This window comes from Solea solea, chromosome 2 (genome assembly GCF_958295425.1).
Source record: "Solea solea chromosome 2, fSolSol10.1, whole genome shotgun sequence".
Classification (NCBI taxonomy): Eukaryota; Metazoa; Chordata; class Actinopteri; order Pleuronectiformes; family Soleidae; genus Solea; species Solea solea.
This window is the reverse complement of record NC_081135.1, coordinates 27,228,939-27,246,170: the sequence shown is the minus strand read 5'-3', so window position 1 is coordinate 27,246,170 and position 17,232 is coordinate 27,228,939. Positions and strand designations below refer to the sequence as shown.

General features: G+C 40.5%; 3 protein-coding genes across 3 annotated transcripts; 1 reads left to right on the top strand and 2 right to left on the bottom strand.

Annotated features, from left to right (window-relative positions):
- Positions 1 to 122: 122 nt before the first annotated feature.
- Positions 123 to 6,783, bottom strand: ppig (peptidylprolyl isomerase G (cyclophilin G)). Its single transcript, XM_058615424.1, has 13 exons — positions 6,645 to 6,783; positions 6,081 to 6,164; positions 5,353 to 5,427; positions 5,151 to 5,258; positions 4,619 to 4,663; positions 4,443 to 4,530; positions 4,291 to 4,320; positions 4,064 to 4,203; positions 3,764 to 3,935; positions 3,490 to 3,675; positions 3,320 to 3,404; positions 3,016 to 3,149; positions 123 to 2,184 (listed from the first exon to the last, which is right to left on the bottom strand). The coding sequence occupies exons 2-13, from the start codon at positions 6,139 to 6,141 to the stop codon at positions 1,191 to 1,193; spliced, it is 2,118 nt and encodes a 705-aa protein (XP_058471407.1). The 5' UTR covers positions 6,142 to 6,164; positions 6,645 to 6,783; the 3' UTR covers positions 123 to 1,190.
- Positions 6,784 to 6,865: 82 nt separating this feature from the next.
- fastkd1 (FAST kinase domains 1) lies at positions 6,866 to 12,955 on the top strand. The gene is made up of 15 exons (XM_058615411.1): positions 6,866 to 7,392; positions 7,507 to 8,011; positions 8,096 to 8,164; positions 8,417 to 8,542; positions 8,618 to 9,016; positions 9,116 to 9,226; positions 9,770 to 9,901; positions 9,979 to 10,465; positions 10,551 to 10,665; positions 10,746 to 10,874; positions 10,983 to 11,114; positions 11,196 to 11,309; positions 12,126 to 12,270; positions 12,375 to 12,489; positions 12,575 to 12,955. The coding sequence occupies exons 2-15, from the start codon at positions 7,677 to 7,679 to the stop codon at positions 12,656 to 12,658; spliced, it is 2,493 nt and encodes an 830-aa protein (XP_058471394.1). The 5' UTR covers positions 6,866 to 7,392; positions 7,507 to 7,676; the 3' UTR covers positions 12,659 to 12,955.
- A 118-nt stretch (positions 12,956 to 13,073) lies between these two features.
- On the bottom strand, positions 13,074 to 17,109 carry klhl41a (kelch-like family member 41a). The gene is made up of 6 exons (XM_058615437.1): positions 15,493 to 17,109; positions 15,213 to 15,370; positions 15,018 to 15,125; positions 14,732 to 14,917; positions 13,921 to 14,067; positions 13,074 to 13,823 (listed from the first exon to the last, which is right to left on the bottom strand). The coding sequence occupies exons 1-6, from the start codon at positions 16,576 to 16,578 to the stop codon at positions 13,712 to 13,714; spliced, it is 1,797 nt and encodes a 598-aa protein (XP_058471420.1). The 5' UTR covers positions 16,579 to 17,109; the 3' UTR covers positions 13,074 to 13,711.
- Between the last annotated feature and the right edge of the window lie 123 nt (positions 17,110 to 17,232).

Here is a 17,232-nt window from a genome sequence, read left to right as displayed (position 1 = left end):
TTAATTTATATGATACCACACTGTAAATATAATATAAAGTTAATAACCGTATGATGTGACCACTGTGATGCAATCCTGTCCAAAGGATTATAACATTTTCAGAAAATGGAAGAAACAACTGATTAAAATCCAAACTCAACAATTTAATCATTCTACACTGGTGGAGTTATTAAAACGCACTTGCACAGAACACAATTCATTTGAACTGTTTTGTTTTTTCCTTAACGGGATGACTTGACTTCTTTCAAAAAAGAAAAGAAAAAAGGGGAGGCATATCAAAACTGCTTAACAAATGGAATTACAGTAAAACTGTGACGTACAAAAGAAAGAAAATCAATGTATACATTTATTTAATTCAATGACTGGGATAAACACACATGCAAGACCTAATGAGATTGGTGTAGTAAACTATAATTTGACATGTTTACAGACTTTTCCCCAATTTAGAAGCAGTTAAATAATATTAAAAACAGAATTCAATACAAAAATGGCTTTGGGGGGGACGGGGCTTAAGTGGGAGAATCTTTTATTTCTTTCCTTTTTTGCAAACAGCCTGATATCTCAACTTTTTTAAGCCAAAACGTGATTCGGTTAAGAAAAATAATAAAAAAATACCTTCAAAAATGTCACTGTTGAATGTATAATTAAACAAAAACATGTACGTGGACCAGAGGTTTTTTTTCTCCACTCATTATCTTTTCATCTTTAGCTTCTCATCAGGTGTTTCATGATTAAAAAAAAGGAGGAACAAATTCACTGTCCACACTGAGCCAAAATATGCATCTGCCAGTACTGCAAATACTTCACAAATAAAAGCCAGGGAACTGAAATGCTACTTTGGAAGAGAGTACAGGACATGAAATGCAACAGAAATCAATTTCACTTCGAGCCACTCCTGGCAAAAGTAAGTTTGAGGTCTATTCTCAGGGAAGAGCGGGGCAGCTGTAAGCAGCTCAGGTTTCTCTCCTTTGAAACCGTAATCATTTTTTTTTTCCAAATAAAATTCAGACACTCTCATTCCAGTTGCCTTAACTGTGAGCTGTGTTTCAGCACTAAAGGAGTGATATGAACATGCCCCAGAGAGCTGGTGCTGTGTGTGTTGCGAGAGAGAGTAGTGGGTATAAAATTAAAGCAACTCAAAGAATTCCAAATCAGTTTCTTTCTTTTTTTAAAAGGAAACCATCACAGACTCAGTCCCCATCAGAGCTGGAGCTAGAGCTGGATTTGCTCCTCTTGCGGTCGTTTCTGTTTTTGTCTCTTGTACTATCTGGTTTCGGTCTGGCCGGACTTCTTCTGTCTTTGGATTTGGAGTCTGGGCTCTTGTGACTCTTTCTTTTCTCATGTCTGTCACTGTCAGAACTGCTGCTATGTCTTCTCCTTCGGCTGGCAGCTACTCTGTCTTTGTCTTTTCTATAAGATGACCGATCTTTGCTGTGATCTCTTTTATTACTCTTACTTCTGGAACGCCTGTTTCTGTACGAGTCTCTAGTCTTGTTTCTATCTGGGCTTCTTGTCCGAGCCTCCTTGTCCCTAGACGCTCCTCTCCTCTTATCGTCTCTTTCACTGTTGCGTCGTCTTTCCTGACTCCTGCTGCGACGCCTTTCCTTACTCTTACTGCGTTCCCTGTCTCTCTCCCTGTCTTTTTCTCGTTTTTCTTCCTTGTCTTTCGTTGCTGGAGTTCTGCTTGTATCCCGATTTTTGCTGCTTGATCTATGCCTGTCTTTAGATTCCGTTTTTTCCTTGCTTTTTGACTTTGATCGCGTTCTCTCGCCATTTCTCCCTTTTGTATCCTCTTTATTCTTTTTGTCAGACCCATGGCTCTTATTTCTATCTTTACTTTGATCAGATTCCGATTCCTTTTCTTTCTTATCATTTCGGTTTTTGCTCCTTGAGCGACCGCTCCTCTCGTCACTTTTGTGCTTGTGAGTCTTCTCTCTGCTTTTTGACCGTCTACTCTTTTCTCTGCTTTTACTGCGACTTTGAGATTTGTCTTGCTTCTTTGCCTTATGTTTACTTTGCTTCTCGTCCTGCTCTACAGCGGCCTCTTCTTTGCTTTTGGATCGATGTGACCGAGATTTCTTGTCTTTTTTACTATCGGACGTCTTTTCACGCTTCGTGCTAGAGGCCCGTCTCTCTTTTCTCTGAGCTTTAGCAGCCTCGTTCTTGGCTTCATTCATGTCGCCCCTATACAGAAAAAGAAAAGAAAAACGATTGATTCAATAATGTGAATAAAAAACACTCATATCCATTAGATAAATAATGCTTCACTGGTTGCAATATAACAAAAAACATAAAATAGGGGCTGAATGATTTCTGATTCTACCAGATATTGCAATTTGATTTGCAATACATTTAAGCTTCAGTTCAATATTCACTGTGTGACAGATTTAAAAACAATAGGACCATTACCATGTAAGATATGATCAAAATACTCGCTACGCTATATTTTAAGGCAAGATATGGGTTGCTTCCAACATACATGTATATGTATTGTATTTTTTATTTAATTGGCATAGAACATAGAGCCATTAGAAATAGAAAACAAAAAAGCTGTGAATAGTGGACAAATTAAGTAATAACATTAAGAACATAATAGGACCTTTGATAATTGCGCTGTTTCAAATAGATTCACCCAATCCCCCGTGACACATTTGTATTTCATGAATGTATATTTATATAGTGGAGAACCTACAACCTTCTTAGTAAGAAACTTACTAACTGAACTATCACTGTCGTCCAAGATCTAGTCACAACAGTGAAGTGTGCCACTGCTAATTGACATTACGAATGAGCTTTGCCAGTTCGTGTTGGACTGAGCATCAAGACTGTGATTGACTGTGTGTGTTTCAGCAACTCAGGTTTGCAAACAGTTTCATAAAGTCAAGCACTCCCATACTTCACACTGTTCATGGTTGTGGCCCAGAAACATCTCTAATACATGTAGAGTGCATGGTCCCTGCAGATATATACACACATTTCTAGTGGGTCATTAATGAAGGTTGAGCGGCATCTTACTTGTCTCCCTTAATCCAGCGCTCGCCTGTGACTGCCCGCATCCTCTGGCGCTGCAACTCTTGACGCCAGTGAGGAGGCGTTTCACTGCGGCGAAAACGATCTCTGGACCTTGAACGGGAAGGAGTACGGTATCTCTGGATTGGAGAAATGACAAACCAGTTAATTTTGTACAGACACACAAAATGAAAAGGAAATGGCATCAAGACAGGAAAAAACAGCACTGTTTATTAATGTTAAAATGCAATTTTAGCAATGCAAGGACTGTGTGACATGAGTTTGGTTTGTTATCGTTACATGCACTTACCCTCGGACCTCTGCCTTTTATCTTTCGACCAGATCGTGTCATCACCAGTCTTCTGTTATATGCGGACTGTGAGTTATAGGACAGGCTAAAACAAGAAATAAAATTATTACTATTAGTAGTAATTATAACAAAGACAGATCATAAAATAAATGCTTGTCAAGAAAACTGACTTCTCTCTTGGTCTGTCCTCTTTACTCCTCTGATCTTTTTTAACATCCTCTTTCTGGTTTTGGACAGACTGAGGACTTCTTCTCATGAGGAATCTGTTTTCTGGGATGGGCGGTATTTCCTCAGGACGTACAGTAGATGTAACCAACTCCTCCTGTTCTTTCTCTTCAGAAACTACAACCTCAGGCCTGGGAAAAACATAATGAATCACAGTTAAGTCACAAAATACAGTTTTCACAATTGACATTGTAAATGTCAGACTTCGTCATCAGGTACCTTTTCTTGTCCTTCTCCTGTTTCTTTTTTTGCTTTTTTGCCTTCTTTTTGCGCTTCTTGGATTCTTTCTCAGATTCTTCTGAGTCGGAGGAAGAATCTGAGGAGCTATCAGAGTCACTGGAGCTACTGCTGGAACTGGAAGCTCGATCTTTCTTTTTTTCATCCTTCTTTGCTGCAAAGATGTAAAAGTATGTCACAACCACTGCTAACTCAACTCTCAGGATAGATATTGATTCCAAGGAGTAAATGAGACAGAAGTTCAAATTTTGAAAATACTGACAAATCTTTTGGCAAACAAACCTTTTGACTTAGGGACCAGCTCTCCACAGTTCAGAACCTTCACCTCAGCACATGGTTTGCTGTTGGGATCCGTTTTCTGACTCTCCATGGTTTGAACAACCTCTTGGCCAGAGATCACATGGCCAAAAACCACATGGACACTGGGAAAGTAATGTGGTTTGAGATTAAACAACATGCTGTTAATAGTGCACAATAAAATGTGAGATTTTCAATCAAGCAGCAAGTACCCATCAAGATGAGGGGATGGTTTTGTAGTTCTGAAGTTTCAAAGCAAGTGGTTGGGAGAAAAATAAAAAGGTACACCATTATTTGAAAAGCTTAAAGAAAGAACAGCCTTGAAAAAAAAACATCAACAATTTGAAATGCATATAGTTTTTACATGAAAAACTGGGATCCGTTTGTATCTTTGCCTCTATTTGCCATAGACAGCAGGTTATCCTTGTTGTGTTTAACAGCAAAGCTTTCATCTGGGGGAGAAGGATAAGATCAGAGTGTCACCTTTGAAGGCAAAGTCAGTTTGGAAAACATCTCTACAAACTCTGATAGTTGCTTTACCTTCAAAAAAGCCTCCATAGATGGATTCACCTCCTCTTCCATTGCCTAAGATGTTAAAAAAGGTGAGTTGCACATCAGACTATAGCATACACTACAACATACAGTTTTCCCAGATTTTCTCTCATATTGTTTGGCGATAGTGTCAGCCTCTTACATTGTAAATGCAACCAAAACACCAACCAACATCTGCTATTTAAATCAAGCTACGCAGAAAAGCACCAACCCACCCTCCCTCTGCCTCAGTCATTTAAATGGTCATACACATCCTCTCCTACAACACTTTTCCCCATGGGCTGCATTGTAGTAGTTCATTAAAGTAACTTATTAGCTTCAACGTGACCTTTTCTGTTTGGAGTTAACACACAGTGATTTAGGAAATCCACTGATAAATTGATTTTGGTGACACAAACTGTAGAGCAACACAGACAAGTTGTGCTTTACTTTCAGTAACTTCATTATTATATTCCCTGAAAAGTTATAATTTGTTCAAAACTAAGTTCACTATTCAAACATTCAGCCTTTATTAGTTCACCTTCACTGAAGTCTCCTCCTTGAATCATGAAGTCTTTAACAATACGATGGAACAGACATCCTTTGTAGTGCAGGGGTTTCTGAGTTCCTTTACCAATGCCTTTCTCACCTGGATGAAACATTAATAATAATAATAATCATTATACAAGTGTGACACATAAAAGACTGCTGGAATATTCCTGCAAAGGACATTCATTACTCACCTGTGCAGAGGCATCTGAAGTTTTCACATGTTTTGGGACAGATGTCTGAAAACAACTCCACCACAATTCTGCCAACTGTAAGGAGACATCAATTTAGAAAACTTTTGGTCATATACTGTTTGAATTTGTCAGTACAAGATATGCAGACGCTAAGCCAATGCTTTAAGTTATTCATATGTTATAATATTGAAGGACTGAATTGACATGATGATTACAAACTTGCAGGTTAATTTTATTTCCTTCACAGAACTCTTAGTGTTTGTTAACACGAACATTTACCAATAACATCCAAAATCTTTTCACTCATTGACATGTCAGCAATTCAGTTTAGGGCACGTAAACATGGTCAAAGCGACCTTGTACAGCTCAATTTGAGCATCCGAGTGGGGAAGGATGGTGATTAAGATGATTTTGAACATGCCATGGTTGTTGGTTTGAGTATTTCAGAAACTGCTGCGGTTTACTCGCACAACAATAGAGTAAATGTCAAGTGCTCTACTCAAAAATGTCTTCTTGATGACAGAGATCAGAGGAGAATGGCCAGACCAGACACAATGGGAACTCAAATAACCAGTCATTACGACCAATCTAACCAGAAGATAATCTCTGAATGCACAACACATCCAACGTTTAGGCAAGATGGGCTACAGCAGCCGAAGACCACAGCGAGTGCCACTCCTACCACTTTATTGATTATAGAAGTGAATGAGTGAATCAGAGACTCTTACCAAGCACGTTGTTGATTCCGATGTCAAGGAAGCACCGAGGGCGCTGCACCTTGATACCCATGATAACCACAGCTGACCAAACTCCTGCAGGTCAGAGACACATATCACACCAATATGAGTGAAAGATAATATGAAATGAGCTGCACATGATCACACATGCCAGCTGAGGGAGTTCAAACTGTAGAAAACAATAACGGTATCGACTGTAAACCGATGGTGTTCCGAAAAATAGAGACACGTCGCTCATACAGCTGTGTTAAACAGGTATTGCAATGATAGGTTTAATCTTACGTTATTGATAGGTGACTAGATACACATTTTAAGTATTGGGTTTGAAGTATCTCCGTTTATTCGCCCACAACGTGGATTCATTCGTTGCGATTTCACTCTCCAGTATCAATGCCTGTATCCAACGGCACGGCCTGGTGTTAGCATTAGCAAGCTCACCTAGCCTCAGCTAAATAACACAGAGAGGGCATCTCCTTCGTAACCCAACGCCGGCCGCTTTAGTGTATTGACTGAATATTGCTTCACTATACCGCCGATAATGCAAAAACACATCACCTTGGACGCAGGGGTATCACTCCATACAACGGGCAGCTTCTTACAGACGACGAAAATTAAGTTTCATTCAGTGTTGAGCTCACTATTTTCTGAAGATGGCGCGGCGAGGACGTCAATCGCTGTCGAGGCTCGTGCGCCAGTCAACGCACCGGGGCACGCACACCAATGAGCTAGTATGTGTTTTTCATGCCCTGAATTTCACCTGTCGGGTACAACTTTTCCCTCAGGCTGCGTCTTATACATCCCTGAATTGTATTAAAAAAAATCATATAGACATGAGTTGATTGTATATTAACATTTACAGGATCGACACAGACGTTTCTCACCGCAATTAAACCAACATTTTTGCGCTATGTTAACGCGGTTAAACGAGCTGCTGCCTGAAGGACAAACGCAGGGTGTAAAATGTTTTCTTATACTTTGGCTACGGAAGTGAAACATTTTAGCACCCATGCTGAGCAATTTTGACTTTGAATTAGCCATTTTAGTGGCAGCGTTGTATTTGTTGTTGGATAATACATGTTTGAATCATTATAACCTGCAAATATTTTGCTAAAAATTGATGAACAGCGGCAGTCCGGTCGCTTCAGTCATTTTATGTGACCGTTTCTTTACCCACGTGAAATGCCTCGCTTACATAAACTGAGCCCAATAACAGATAGTTACAGCAGAGGAGATACAGGGAATCTGTGAGAGCTGCTTCTTCACAACACTCAAATAGAGATGAAGTCCCCTGAACCTGAGTCAGGTACCTTCACTGTCATGTCTGGTATTTGTTTTATTACTGTCGTATAATAAATATAAAGTAAGAAAGTATGAACCACAATTATTTGTTTTTGTGTTGTGTTTTTTTACTTGATAGATGTCCCTAAAGGAGAATCTTACATCTAGCACCTTCAGAGTGAATATTGCTGGGTGTGAAATCAGTAGGCTGAATCTGCTTGTCAGGTTGACATTGAGGAGGATAAAGGACACTGTGTTGGTGCAATGAAAGCCACAGTTCATATATCATCTTAGTCCAGGTCTGTGATTATGTTTCGGCTCCGGTGTGTGAATTCTTGCCTTCGTAGGCTTCTTCATGGTGGGACAGTGTGCAGAGATCAGGTTCTGGAGCAGCTACAGGTTTGCTCGGCTGAAGGCCAGTTGTTTGATGTGGTGGGCAAGAACAAGGCCAAGCTGACAGTGAACCATGTCAGCTGTGCTGTGGGGATGCTGTGGCAGTTTCAGAGGGAGAAACCTCAGCTGCTCAGGACAGTGGAGCTCATCAAGAGCCACCCTCAGTTCTTGACCCTGCGGGTTTTGGCTGAGAACAAAATTGCTCTAATGGAGGATTTTATGTTGGTGGACATCTTGTACATCTTCCTCAGGTATGTTAAATTGCAGACATTATGAACTTGAGATAATGTGACTTATAAAGTTGAAATGACAGTTTGCTTTATTGTCTTTTGTAGATTGTATGTGGATCCACATGATTCTCTCATCCAACAGCTGGTTTCAGAAGCATGGTTAAGAATAGACAGGTAACCTTTCCTCTTATGTTTTTGTTATTTCATATTGGATTCCATGGAATGAATATCTCAACTGTTTATTTTCCGTTAATCAAGTAATTATTTTGGTGAAAACGTTATCTAATAATGTCTGACCCAACATGGTAACTGGTCAGTATTTGTAGTGCTTTTCTAGTTTAATGATCACCATCACAGTAGTTGTTTTATTTGACATATAGATCAACCAATTTGATAGTAATGAGATCTAAATGTGTATTTCTGTAGATTTCCAATGAGGTCCCTTTCCAAGTTCGCAATTTGTCTCACTGATCACCAACTTCAACACAGCCCCCTCATGGGCCACATCACCAACATTGTGGATAAGAAGCTGTCGTCCATTGATGATGCCAGGTTGGTCATTAGAAAAATATGATCAGATTTAAGCATCTCAAATTGTGTTTTTACACTGTGGCATTGATTTCGTAGGATCTTAACTACATTCATGATAAGTACATCGTCCCTGGCGTCTTCCCGGCTCCGAGATGCCTTTATTAGAAGAGCTGACAATCTTCTGGACACCATGGATCACTTACGTTACAACAACCCTCGGAGAGTGGTGCAGTTCATGCGCAACATCAAGTATGTCCACAGGCCTCTGCTGGAGAAGTGCAACCAGATCCTCCTATGCAATGTTCCCAGGATGGATGCAGAGAATATTGGCATCATCTTGGGGCTGTATCAGTCCTTGCAGTTCAACAATTGTGACTTCAGGCTGGCTGCGAAGCAGAGATTGATTGAACTCATTGATTCAACCACTGATTCACTCTCCTTCCCTAAACTGTTTGTTGCGTTGGCTCCCATGGCCAGTCCAGAGATGAGAGAGGGGTTTGTATCATTATTAGTGGAAATTTGTGGATATTCCGCCTCTATCAGAAGTCCATGAGTCTAACCAGTTTTTTTTTTTTGTGGTTTAATCCCTTTTAGGTTGGAGAACACGGCCTTCTTGTTGGCAGATGAGCTGAGTGCACAGCAGGCCGTTGCTGTAGCAGAAGCATTAGAAGAGATTCAGAGCAGGAACTTGAGCTTACTGAACAAGTGAGTTCCACTGCAGTCACATTGCACCTGAAGTTACTTCATTCATCAAGCCATGTTGGTGCATTGCATTTCAGTGTATTAGCCCTTTTCTATAAAGGCAGTTAAAAGTCCACTTCAGAGCCTGTACCTTATCTGGAACCAGTTATTTGTGTATTTCCTAAGACCTGGCTATCAACCAAATAAAATTCCGCTCGTCTGGTGTAGAGGATATAACCACTTACGTTGTGGTGGCTTGATTTTTGTAACCAACAATACTAATCAGCTGAAAAGTATCAGGAGATTGCACTACACCAATGCCAAAAAAAAGAAAGTTGAAAGTTTACCTTTGAGCTTGGAAATGGAACCATTTACAGGTTCTGTTGTACAGTCTTCATCATCTGGTGTGTAATTGCAGATGTTCACATCTACAGTTTTCCCACTACAGCATATATTTGAACATTTCATAAACCTGCATTTTATGTAATCACCCCAAAATTCCAGTGATGAATATCAGATTTTGAAAAAGTAAACACTTAAATCTTTTCTTACCAAATCATTTTCCAGAATTGCCTCAGTAATTCAGAGGAACCTTCATATCTATAAACCAATGGAAGTGGCCAGAATCACACGAACCCTTTGCCTGCTGCAGTACCAGAACCCTGAACTCTTCAATAAACTTAAAGACATGTTGGTCAAGTAAGTGTTCATTTTTGCCAAGGATCCTTTTTAATTCAGTAGAATGCAATGTTGACTGACTGGATTTTATTGTGCAGACTTTTGCAGCGCAGCGTCTTTCCCTCTGAGGTGACCATGCTGATCCGCGTTCTGTCCACGCTGCCCTGCCCACAACTCGACGAGGGAGTGAAGTCCCGCGTGGAGGCAGTGGTGACGCAGTGCAATCTGAATGAACTCAACACCATTTCCTTTGCTGTTGCCAAGTGGATACGGAACGATCTCTCTTACAGTCACAACACTCCCAGCAGGTATGTGCGTCTGCTGCAGACTCTCAACCAATGTGGCCACGAGAGGCTACAAACAGCTGACCGGATAGACTTGGTGCTCGAGGAGCTCAGGTATGTCACAGGGGAGTGGTTTGAAGAAATGCTGCTCCAAGAGACAATGGTCACACTGCAGAGAATGATGGATCAAATTAACGGGACCAATGTGCTGGAGGTGGCTCTCTTTTTAACCAGGATGAATCACCTCTGCCCTCCTCTCATGGACAGAATGGCCAATGTGGCCATTAAAGACATTGACAAGGTGCGTTAAGAAACATCATGGCGTGTTAAGTTTCAAATATTTCATTATAAATTAGGTGTACATTTCCTTTATCATTTTTTTCAAGATTCACTATTCAGCAACATACACCATCCTGCTTCCATTTACTGTCCTGAATTATGATCCTGCACAATCGGAGGAGTTCTATGAAGTGTGTATTCAGCACTTCACTCCACATATCAGTAAGTGATGAGTTGCATTATGGACTTTAATTTGTCTAATTTAATGATCACACTGACACCATCTCTCCATGTGTACGTAGAATCCTTTGACCCACACATGCTGGTTCTGCTGGCATACACTTTGGCTGTGGCTGACTATTTTCCTGAAGAACTGGTCAGAGAAATCTTCAGCATAGACTTTCTGAGAAAGTTGGACTCACAGTTAGAAAGTACGCGTCCAGAGAGTGTAAATTATATGGGAAATAGTTGTATCTGTGCACCTGTGGCAAGATATTAATCTTATCACACTTAATGTTTCTTCACATCATATTTTACAGCTTTACCCGACTCCCTCAACATGCGGACTCGACTGCGCCTCATGGAGCTCAATCGTGCCGTGTGCCTGGGGTGTCCCGAGTTCCAAGTGCCTTGGTTTCATGACCTCTACTGCCAGCAGATACAAAAGAATGGTATCAGGATTATCTGACAGTCTTTGTGGGTTAGAAACTTGAAAGTTCAGTTCACTTCATATGATTAAAATACTTTTTCAGGCAATGTCACTGTTAGTCCTGTGCAGCAGCAGATCCACAAAATGCTGGCTGAAGTTCTCGGTGGCATCAACTGTGTTCGAGTTGCAGTTGTCACTCCGTACTTTTACACAGCGGGTGAGTATTCTTCAATCATTTTAAACACTGTTTTGATTTTATTTGATCACTTTTGTGTTTAATCCTGAAGGAAAAACCTTCTTGCATTTGTAAAATTTATGGGGTCCGCGTCAAGAAGGTTGAGTGAATTTAACAGAAGCTAGTCAGACACTCATAGCCACACGTGTACTGGGGTTCCTCAATCTGTCCATTCATTCAACATAAGCTATAATCCAACCTTTTATGAAAGCCGATTGTACGGCTGCTATTCCAACATCATATGTAAATAAAATAGATGCTACATGAAACATTAGAAAAGTCAATAACCCAAGCGGAGCTCATGAGTCCATGGCAGGGATTAACACATTCACAAGAGAATGGCAGCGTCTGATGACGTCACTTCTGCTGTCTGCAGGTAACACATGTCTTAAAGGGCCATTCTGTAATTTCAACTGTTACAGATTGAATATCTCTTACATGCTTCTTTCAATGTATTAAGTCAATGTTAATATATAACATATAGATGAGTCTGAATTTAAGGGGAACGCTAATGGGTGCACTAAGGTATCTAGACACTATTTTTGGTGTACATGTACAGTATAATTGTTTGATTTTAGTGTATACAGGTAGGGTTTTTATGTTATGTCCTTACGCTGTTCATATTTTTGGTTAATTAGTTCCACACCAGCCCTGTGTCACCCCCAGTGTTTTTGAGTCCATATTGCTCATTTCCTGTCTCACTGTATGTCCATTATGTACAAAAGAAAATGGATGGAAAATGAAGTGAATATCTGCACTATAAAATAATGTAATGTGACCCTTTTTCTTTCTATAAAGACTTCGAATGCATACTGGACAAACACCTGCGGCCACTGCCTTACAGTAATCTGAGCACACTGCAGATATCAGAACAAGGGAAGGTTCAATGGGAGACGAGCTCACTGGAAAACGTCACACATGAGCTTCCAGCGGGAGCTCAACGGTAGCAACTTATACAGAATACAGCCTGAGTTTATATTGAAAATGAACAATTAAACCAATAAGAAATCAAATGTATGTGACGCTTCTTTTTTATTCGTCTTTCAGAGTTGTTGTGGACTTTCTCGATTCAAGGTGCTTCTGTAAAAACTCTCATCATATGAAAGGTGCCACCCTGATGAGGAAAAGACACCTTGAAATTCTGGGATATCGTGTTGTTCAGGTGAGATGACGGAAGTCAAGGTGATAATGAAGAAATGCAAGTTTAATGTATACAACGGCAATGAATTGTGTGTTTTTCTTTACAGATCCCTCACTTTGAATGGAACTCCATGGAGCTTTCAACACAGGATGCATGGAAGAATTATCTACAGAAGAAAATATTTACATAGCTTTCTTATTGAAGGCATTATATATTGGACAACGAAAGAAATGTTACATTTAAAAGTGAGTTTTCAGCCTGGTTTTTAAAAAAAACAACAAAAAAAAAATCTTGTCAGGGTGGCTGAACTGAGACCAGTGTGTCAGTATAATACAGTTGGCTAATATTCAAGTGCTCCTTTTTTGTCACAGAGGTTAAAATTGACATGAATCTACCTCATTCATGTGAAGTATCATGGTGTACAATGTCCTTTTGTATTAAATTACTTTAAAAAAAATAAACTGTTATACATTATATCACCAGTGCAGTGAATTAGTGTTTTGTTGCATTTTTTAAATTATTTGTAATTGTATGTTCATGGTATAATTTAAATTAACTCTTACTGAACTTACCAGAACTAGAAAGGAAAACGAATGAACACAAACTTGATATTAAATCAAATACATGTTTTTATTTCTCTGCAAGTCATTTTCTTTAATTTAGTTAATGGCAATGCTATATTTTAAGTGAGATTGGAAAAGTTATTTCAAAATTAGATGTCACTGAACAAGTTAAATAATGATACAGTTTTATTCTAAATAAAACTTAGCATTGGTAACGGGTATTTGATGTATTAAAATGACAAACATTGAGCCACTCTGATCTTACACAGCAAGATTATTATTCAGCCTATACTGCTTTACTGTTCCGCATGCTTCTTCAATATGTTTAGTGTCAAAAACCGGAGCAAACTCACTCGCACAACCACAATAGCCACCAAAATAATAGGACTCCCCACTTCCAACCTCCCAGAGCAAAACCTCTGAGCCATCACACACATTGCAGAAACAATATCACCAGACGCCACCTTCCCACTCCTCTTACTTCACAATCTTTCCCTCCAGACACAGGTACAGAACACTACGAAAAACGCCTGATCACCTCTTAAACAAACAAACAAAAAAAAGTAAAACCATATACATGTCATGTGATGTCCTAAATGATGTAATGTGTTCTAAATGTGGCATATCTGTACAGGCCTGTGAAAGTTAATTTCTCATCTGGGACAATAAACGGAGTGTTGTTACAGTTTGGGCATTCTGGCTGTATTCAGACGAATGGACACACAGGTGGCTCCAGCTGCATATCGCATCTCTCTGATCATACCGGTCCACTGCTTCTTGTCGTCTTCATGCCTGGTGAGGAAGTTAAAACATTGAGACATAAATCATGGATTAAGAGGTCCACCAAATGTATTATAGAGTACATAGTGCAAAAAATATCAAAACATACTGCCAAATGTCAATGATTTCACTGGGGGCACACTCTTTGTTCTCGTTCTCCACCATAGCGAAGCCTCCTACAGCGTGCAGCAGCCCTCCACAGCTGACCAGGTTGACTGAACTTCTCTCCTGGGGAAACTCTGTGAAGGGCGACCACCTGCAACAAGGTGCATTCACTCATATTAACTTCTCTACATGTTTTTTCTCTCTTACCTCTGGCTTCTGTGCCTCAATTTTTTATCTTTATTAAGGATTTAATAAAGTTTGTGGGATAGATTAAAGTAGAAGTCAGCTAAATTTTAAGATCAGACCAATGTCACAATGTTTATGATCTTGAAGAAAGTCTTAAGACTGAAAAGTCATCACTGTAAAAGTAAAGATTAGTGCAAAAGAATGTGCAAGTTTTCTGTCAAAAAACTAAATTAAAAACTAAAGTGGGGTGAACTATCTGCATCAATACCATCGCCATTGCCAGAGAGGTCACAACAAGGAAGAAAAAACAATAATGACAACTACTTATCCAAAATAAATAGTTTTAGTTGAAGGTCTTACACTATAAGTACAAATTAAAGCTCATACTTGTCGATCCAATGTGCTTTAAGGATAGGCAACTGGAAATTCCAGGACTTCTAGAGGACAGTTTGCTTCTCATCCAAATGGCTCCATCTGCTCTGACTGACTGGTGGCGAGTATAGGTTTTTAAACCCTTGTGTGTGTCCTTGAGGTCAAATGAAGCCTTTTTGATTTGTCCAGTTGCCTACCTTTGAAGCATTTAGGATAACCATGATCTGTGGACTGAGAACCTTCACTGGAACACATACTTGTTGGTTCCAAAGTCATAGGCTTCACATGTAGCCGTGATGCCTTCTTCATTGACTCCTCCAGCAACAATAATCCTCCCCTTGTGGATAACGGCTCCAAACATGGATCTGGGTGTCTTCATGGAGGCCAGCTCCTTCCACTCTGACCTCTTGTGGTTGTATGCGAACATCTTGTTGGTGGATTTACTTTACCAGCGAGACAAAATGATTTCAAAAAGGGGTCAACATTTGAGTAGAAATTGCATTTTGAATGTAATTTTGTCACGCCCTAGCATTACTGTCTTACTTGTCATCTGTTTTGCCTCCGATACTGTACACCAGTCCGTTCTCAGAGACCACGCTGTGGCCGTGGATTTTCAGGGGCAACTTTTTCGTCTCAGTCCACTTCATTTTTCTAAAACGGTGGATAAAGTGACAGAGAGTGAATTTCAACCAGCATCCATTGAATCAACATCCAAAATGGTTGATGGGCTGAACTTACACAGTGTCGTAGCAATTCACAGTGTCATGTGACTCATCGGTCTGTAAGTCTTTTCCCGCTACAGCAAAGATGAGATTTTCAAATTCCCCCATGCTGAAAAGACACCTGGGAGAGGGCAGTGGTGGCAGAGCAATCCACTCAGCTGTAAGACTGTCAAACTGAGACACACACAGAATTTTTTAGATATTGGTAAAAACAAGAAAAGGAAATCCATCTTATTGAACATAAAATGTTCATGCTTAAAGTTTTCTGATTTCTGATCTGAACAGCTTTTTCCTACCTGGTAGAGGTAACACTGCATCGGGTTCTCTTTGTCTTCCTCGTCGACAAACAGTCCCCCTAACACATACAGACAGTTCTTCTTTGATGCCAGACTGACGTGGTTTCGTGGGACCTGCTCAGCTATTGCAGCCAGAAAACATTCGTTCTCCTGGCTGTCGTAAACCACAGCAGCAGTGTCACTGATCATCAGCAGCAAGTCTTTGGCATACATGCCATATCTGCGGGTGTCATTCAGGTAGCCGGGCAACTTGCTCTCCTCTCCCTCCTCATTTTCTTTTCCCGTTTTATTCTCGGGCAGCTTTCCCGCAAAGGCTTCCTTGATGACTTTGAGTATCTTGAGAAGCTCAGGATCGGCCTTGATGAGTTCATCCTTCTCCACCTTTTCCTTGAAGTACTTCTCTGGGAGCAGACGGAAGCGGATGCAGTTGAAAGCCTCTGCTAAGGATTTTACGCGCTTCTCTTTGTCTTTCTGGATCCATCTCATCAAAGCCTCAAACACCATCTCCTCCTTTTCTACATTCAGGGAGTCTGCTCCAATAATAGCAAAGATTTCAGGGGGAGCAAGCTCTAGGAAATCCTCATCCTTGGCTATGGTCTCAAACCGATCTGCAATGTAATCCCGAGCTGCTATTGCCAATCTGGCGCAGTTCAGCATCAGTCCCAGCCTGTAGATGGCAAGGCAGTTTTTCATTGACAACTTCTTCTGCAGAAAGTTCACACAGACTGTGAACACCGATGGGATCTGGAAGCGATTGGAAACAGCCAAAATGTCCTGCACATTGTCGTCATTTATGTCAATTTCAGCGGAGTACATGTAATTCACAATCACCTCAATAATATTGGGGTCCAGGTTCTCCAGAACAATCTCCATTTTGTTCTCTTCCTTTCCTTCCTCAGAGAAGTAAAGCTCCCGGAAATAAGGACTACATGCTGCCAGAATGAGCCGATGGCAGGGGATGCTTCTGTCCCCAACCTTCAGTATACAGTCAATCAACTTATTCTCATTCAGAAGCTCCTTGAGACCATCTTGTAACAAAGTACTTTGGAACAGACGGAGATCTTCCCTCAAGCTTTGGGGATCCATTCTTTTCGGACAGGAAGTGGATGAACCGGAGGCAGTTTCCAATCAGCTGGCCCAACTGGTGCAGACGGAGAACTATAGGCAGTCAGCTCTGAGGCCACTTCAATATAACTGTGCCCCTCTAAATATAGCCAACAAGCCCATCCGCGAAGAATTCTGGTTGGCCAAATCGGAGAGCTCACACAGCTGTCACAGCCTTGTCGTCCTGGTGATCAGTTACAACATTGTTGTACAGCCACACAGAAATAACCTCTGATCTTTTCATTGTTTTTTACTGATGTCTGTCTGATAACAAATTCGTACACAGTGGAAAATGTACGGTGTACTGAACATGATAACAGATATGACTGGTATTTCACGTACAATCATGTGTATTCTCGGGACGACTACATGTGTTGTGAGTCACAATTCACTCATAGCGATGACTGTTTCCCCTTCAGTGAGTGATTCAGTATCAGCACATCCACAGAGGAATAACAGTTGACGGGGACAGTGAACAGCTGCTGCTGCTGCTGCTGCTGCTGCTGCTGTGGGACGAGACACTGTCCTCCAACATTTTTTAAATACTTTATCACTTTGTTGAGGTCATTGTGTTCTTTCCACCTACACAATAAATGTGTATGACATAATGTACAACTGGAATCGCTAAAACACTCT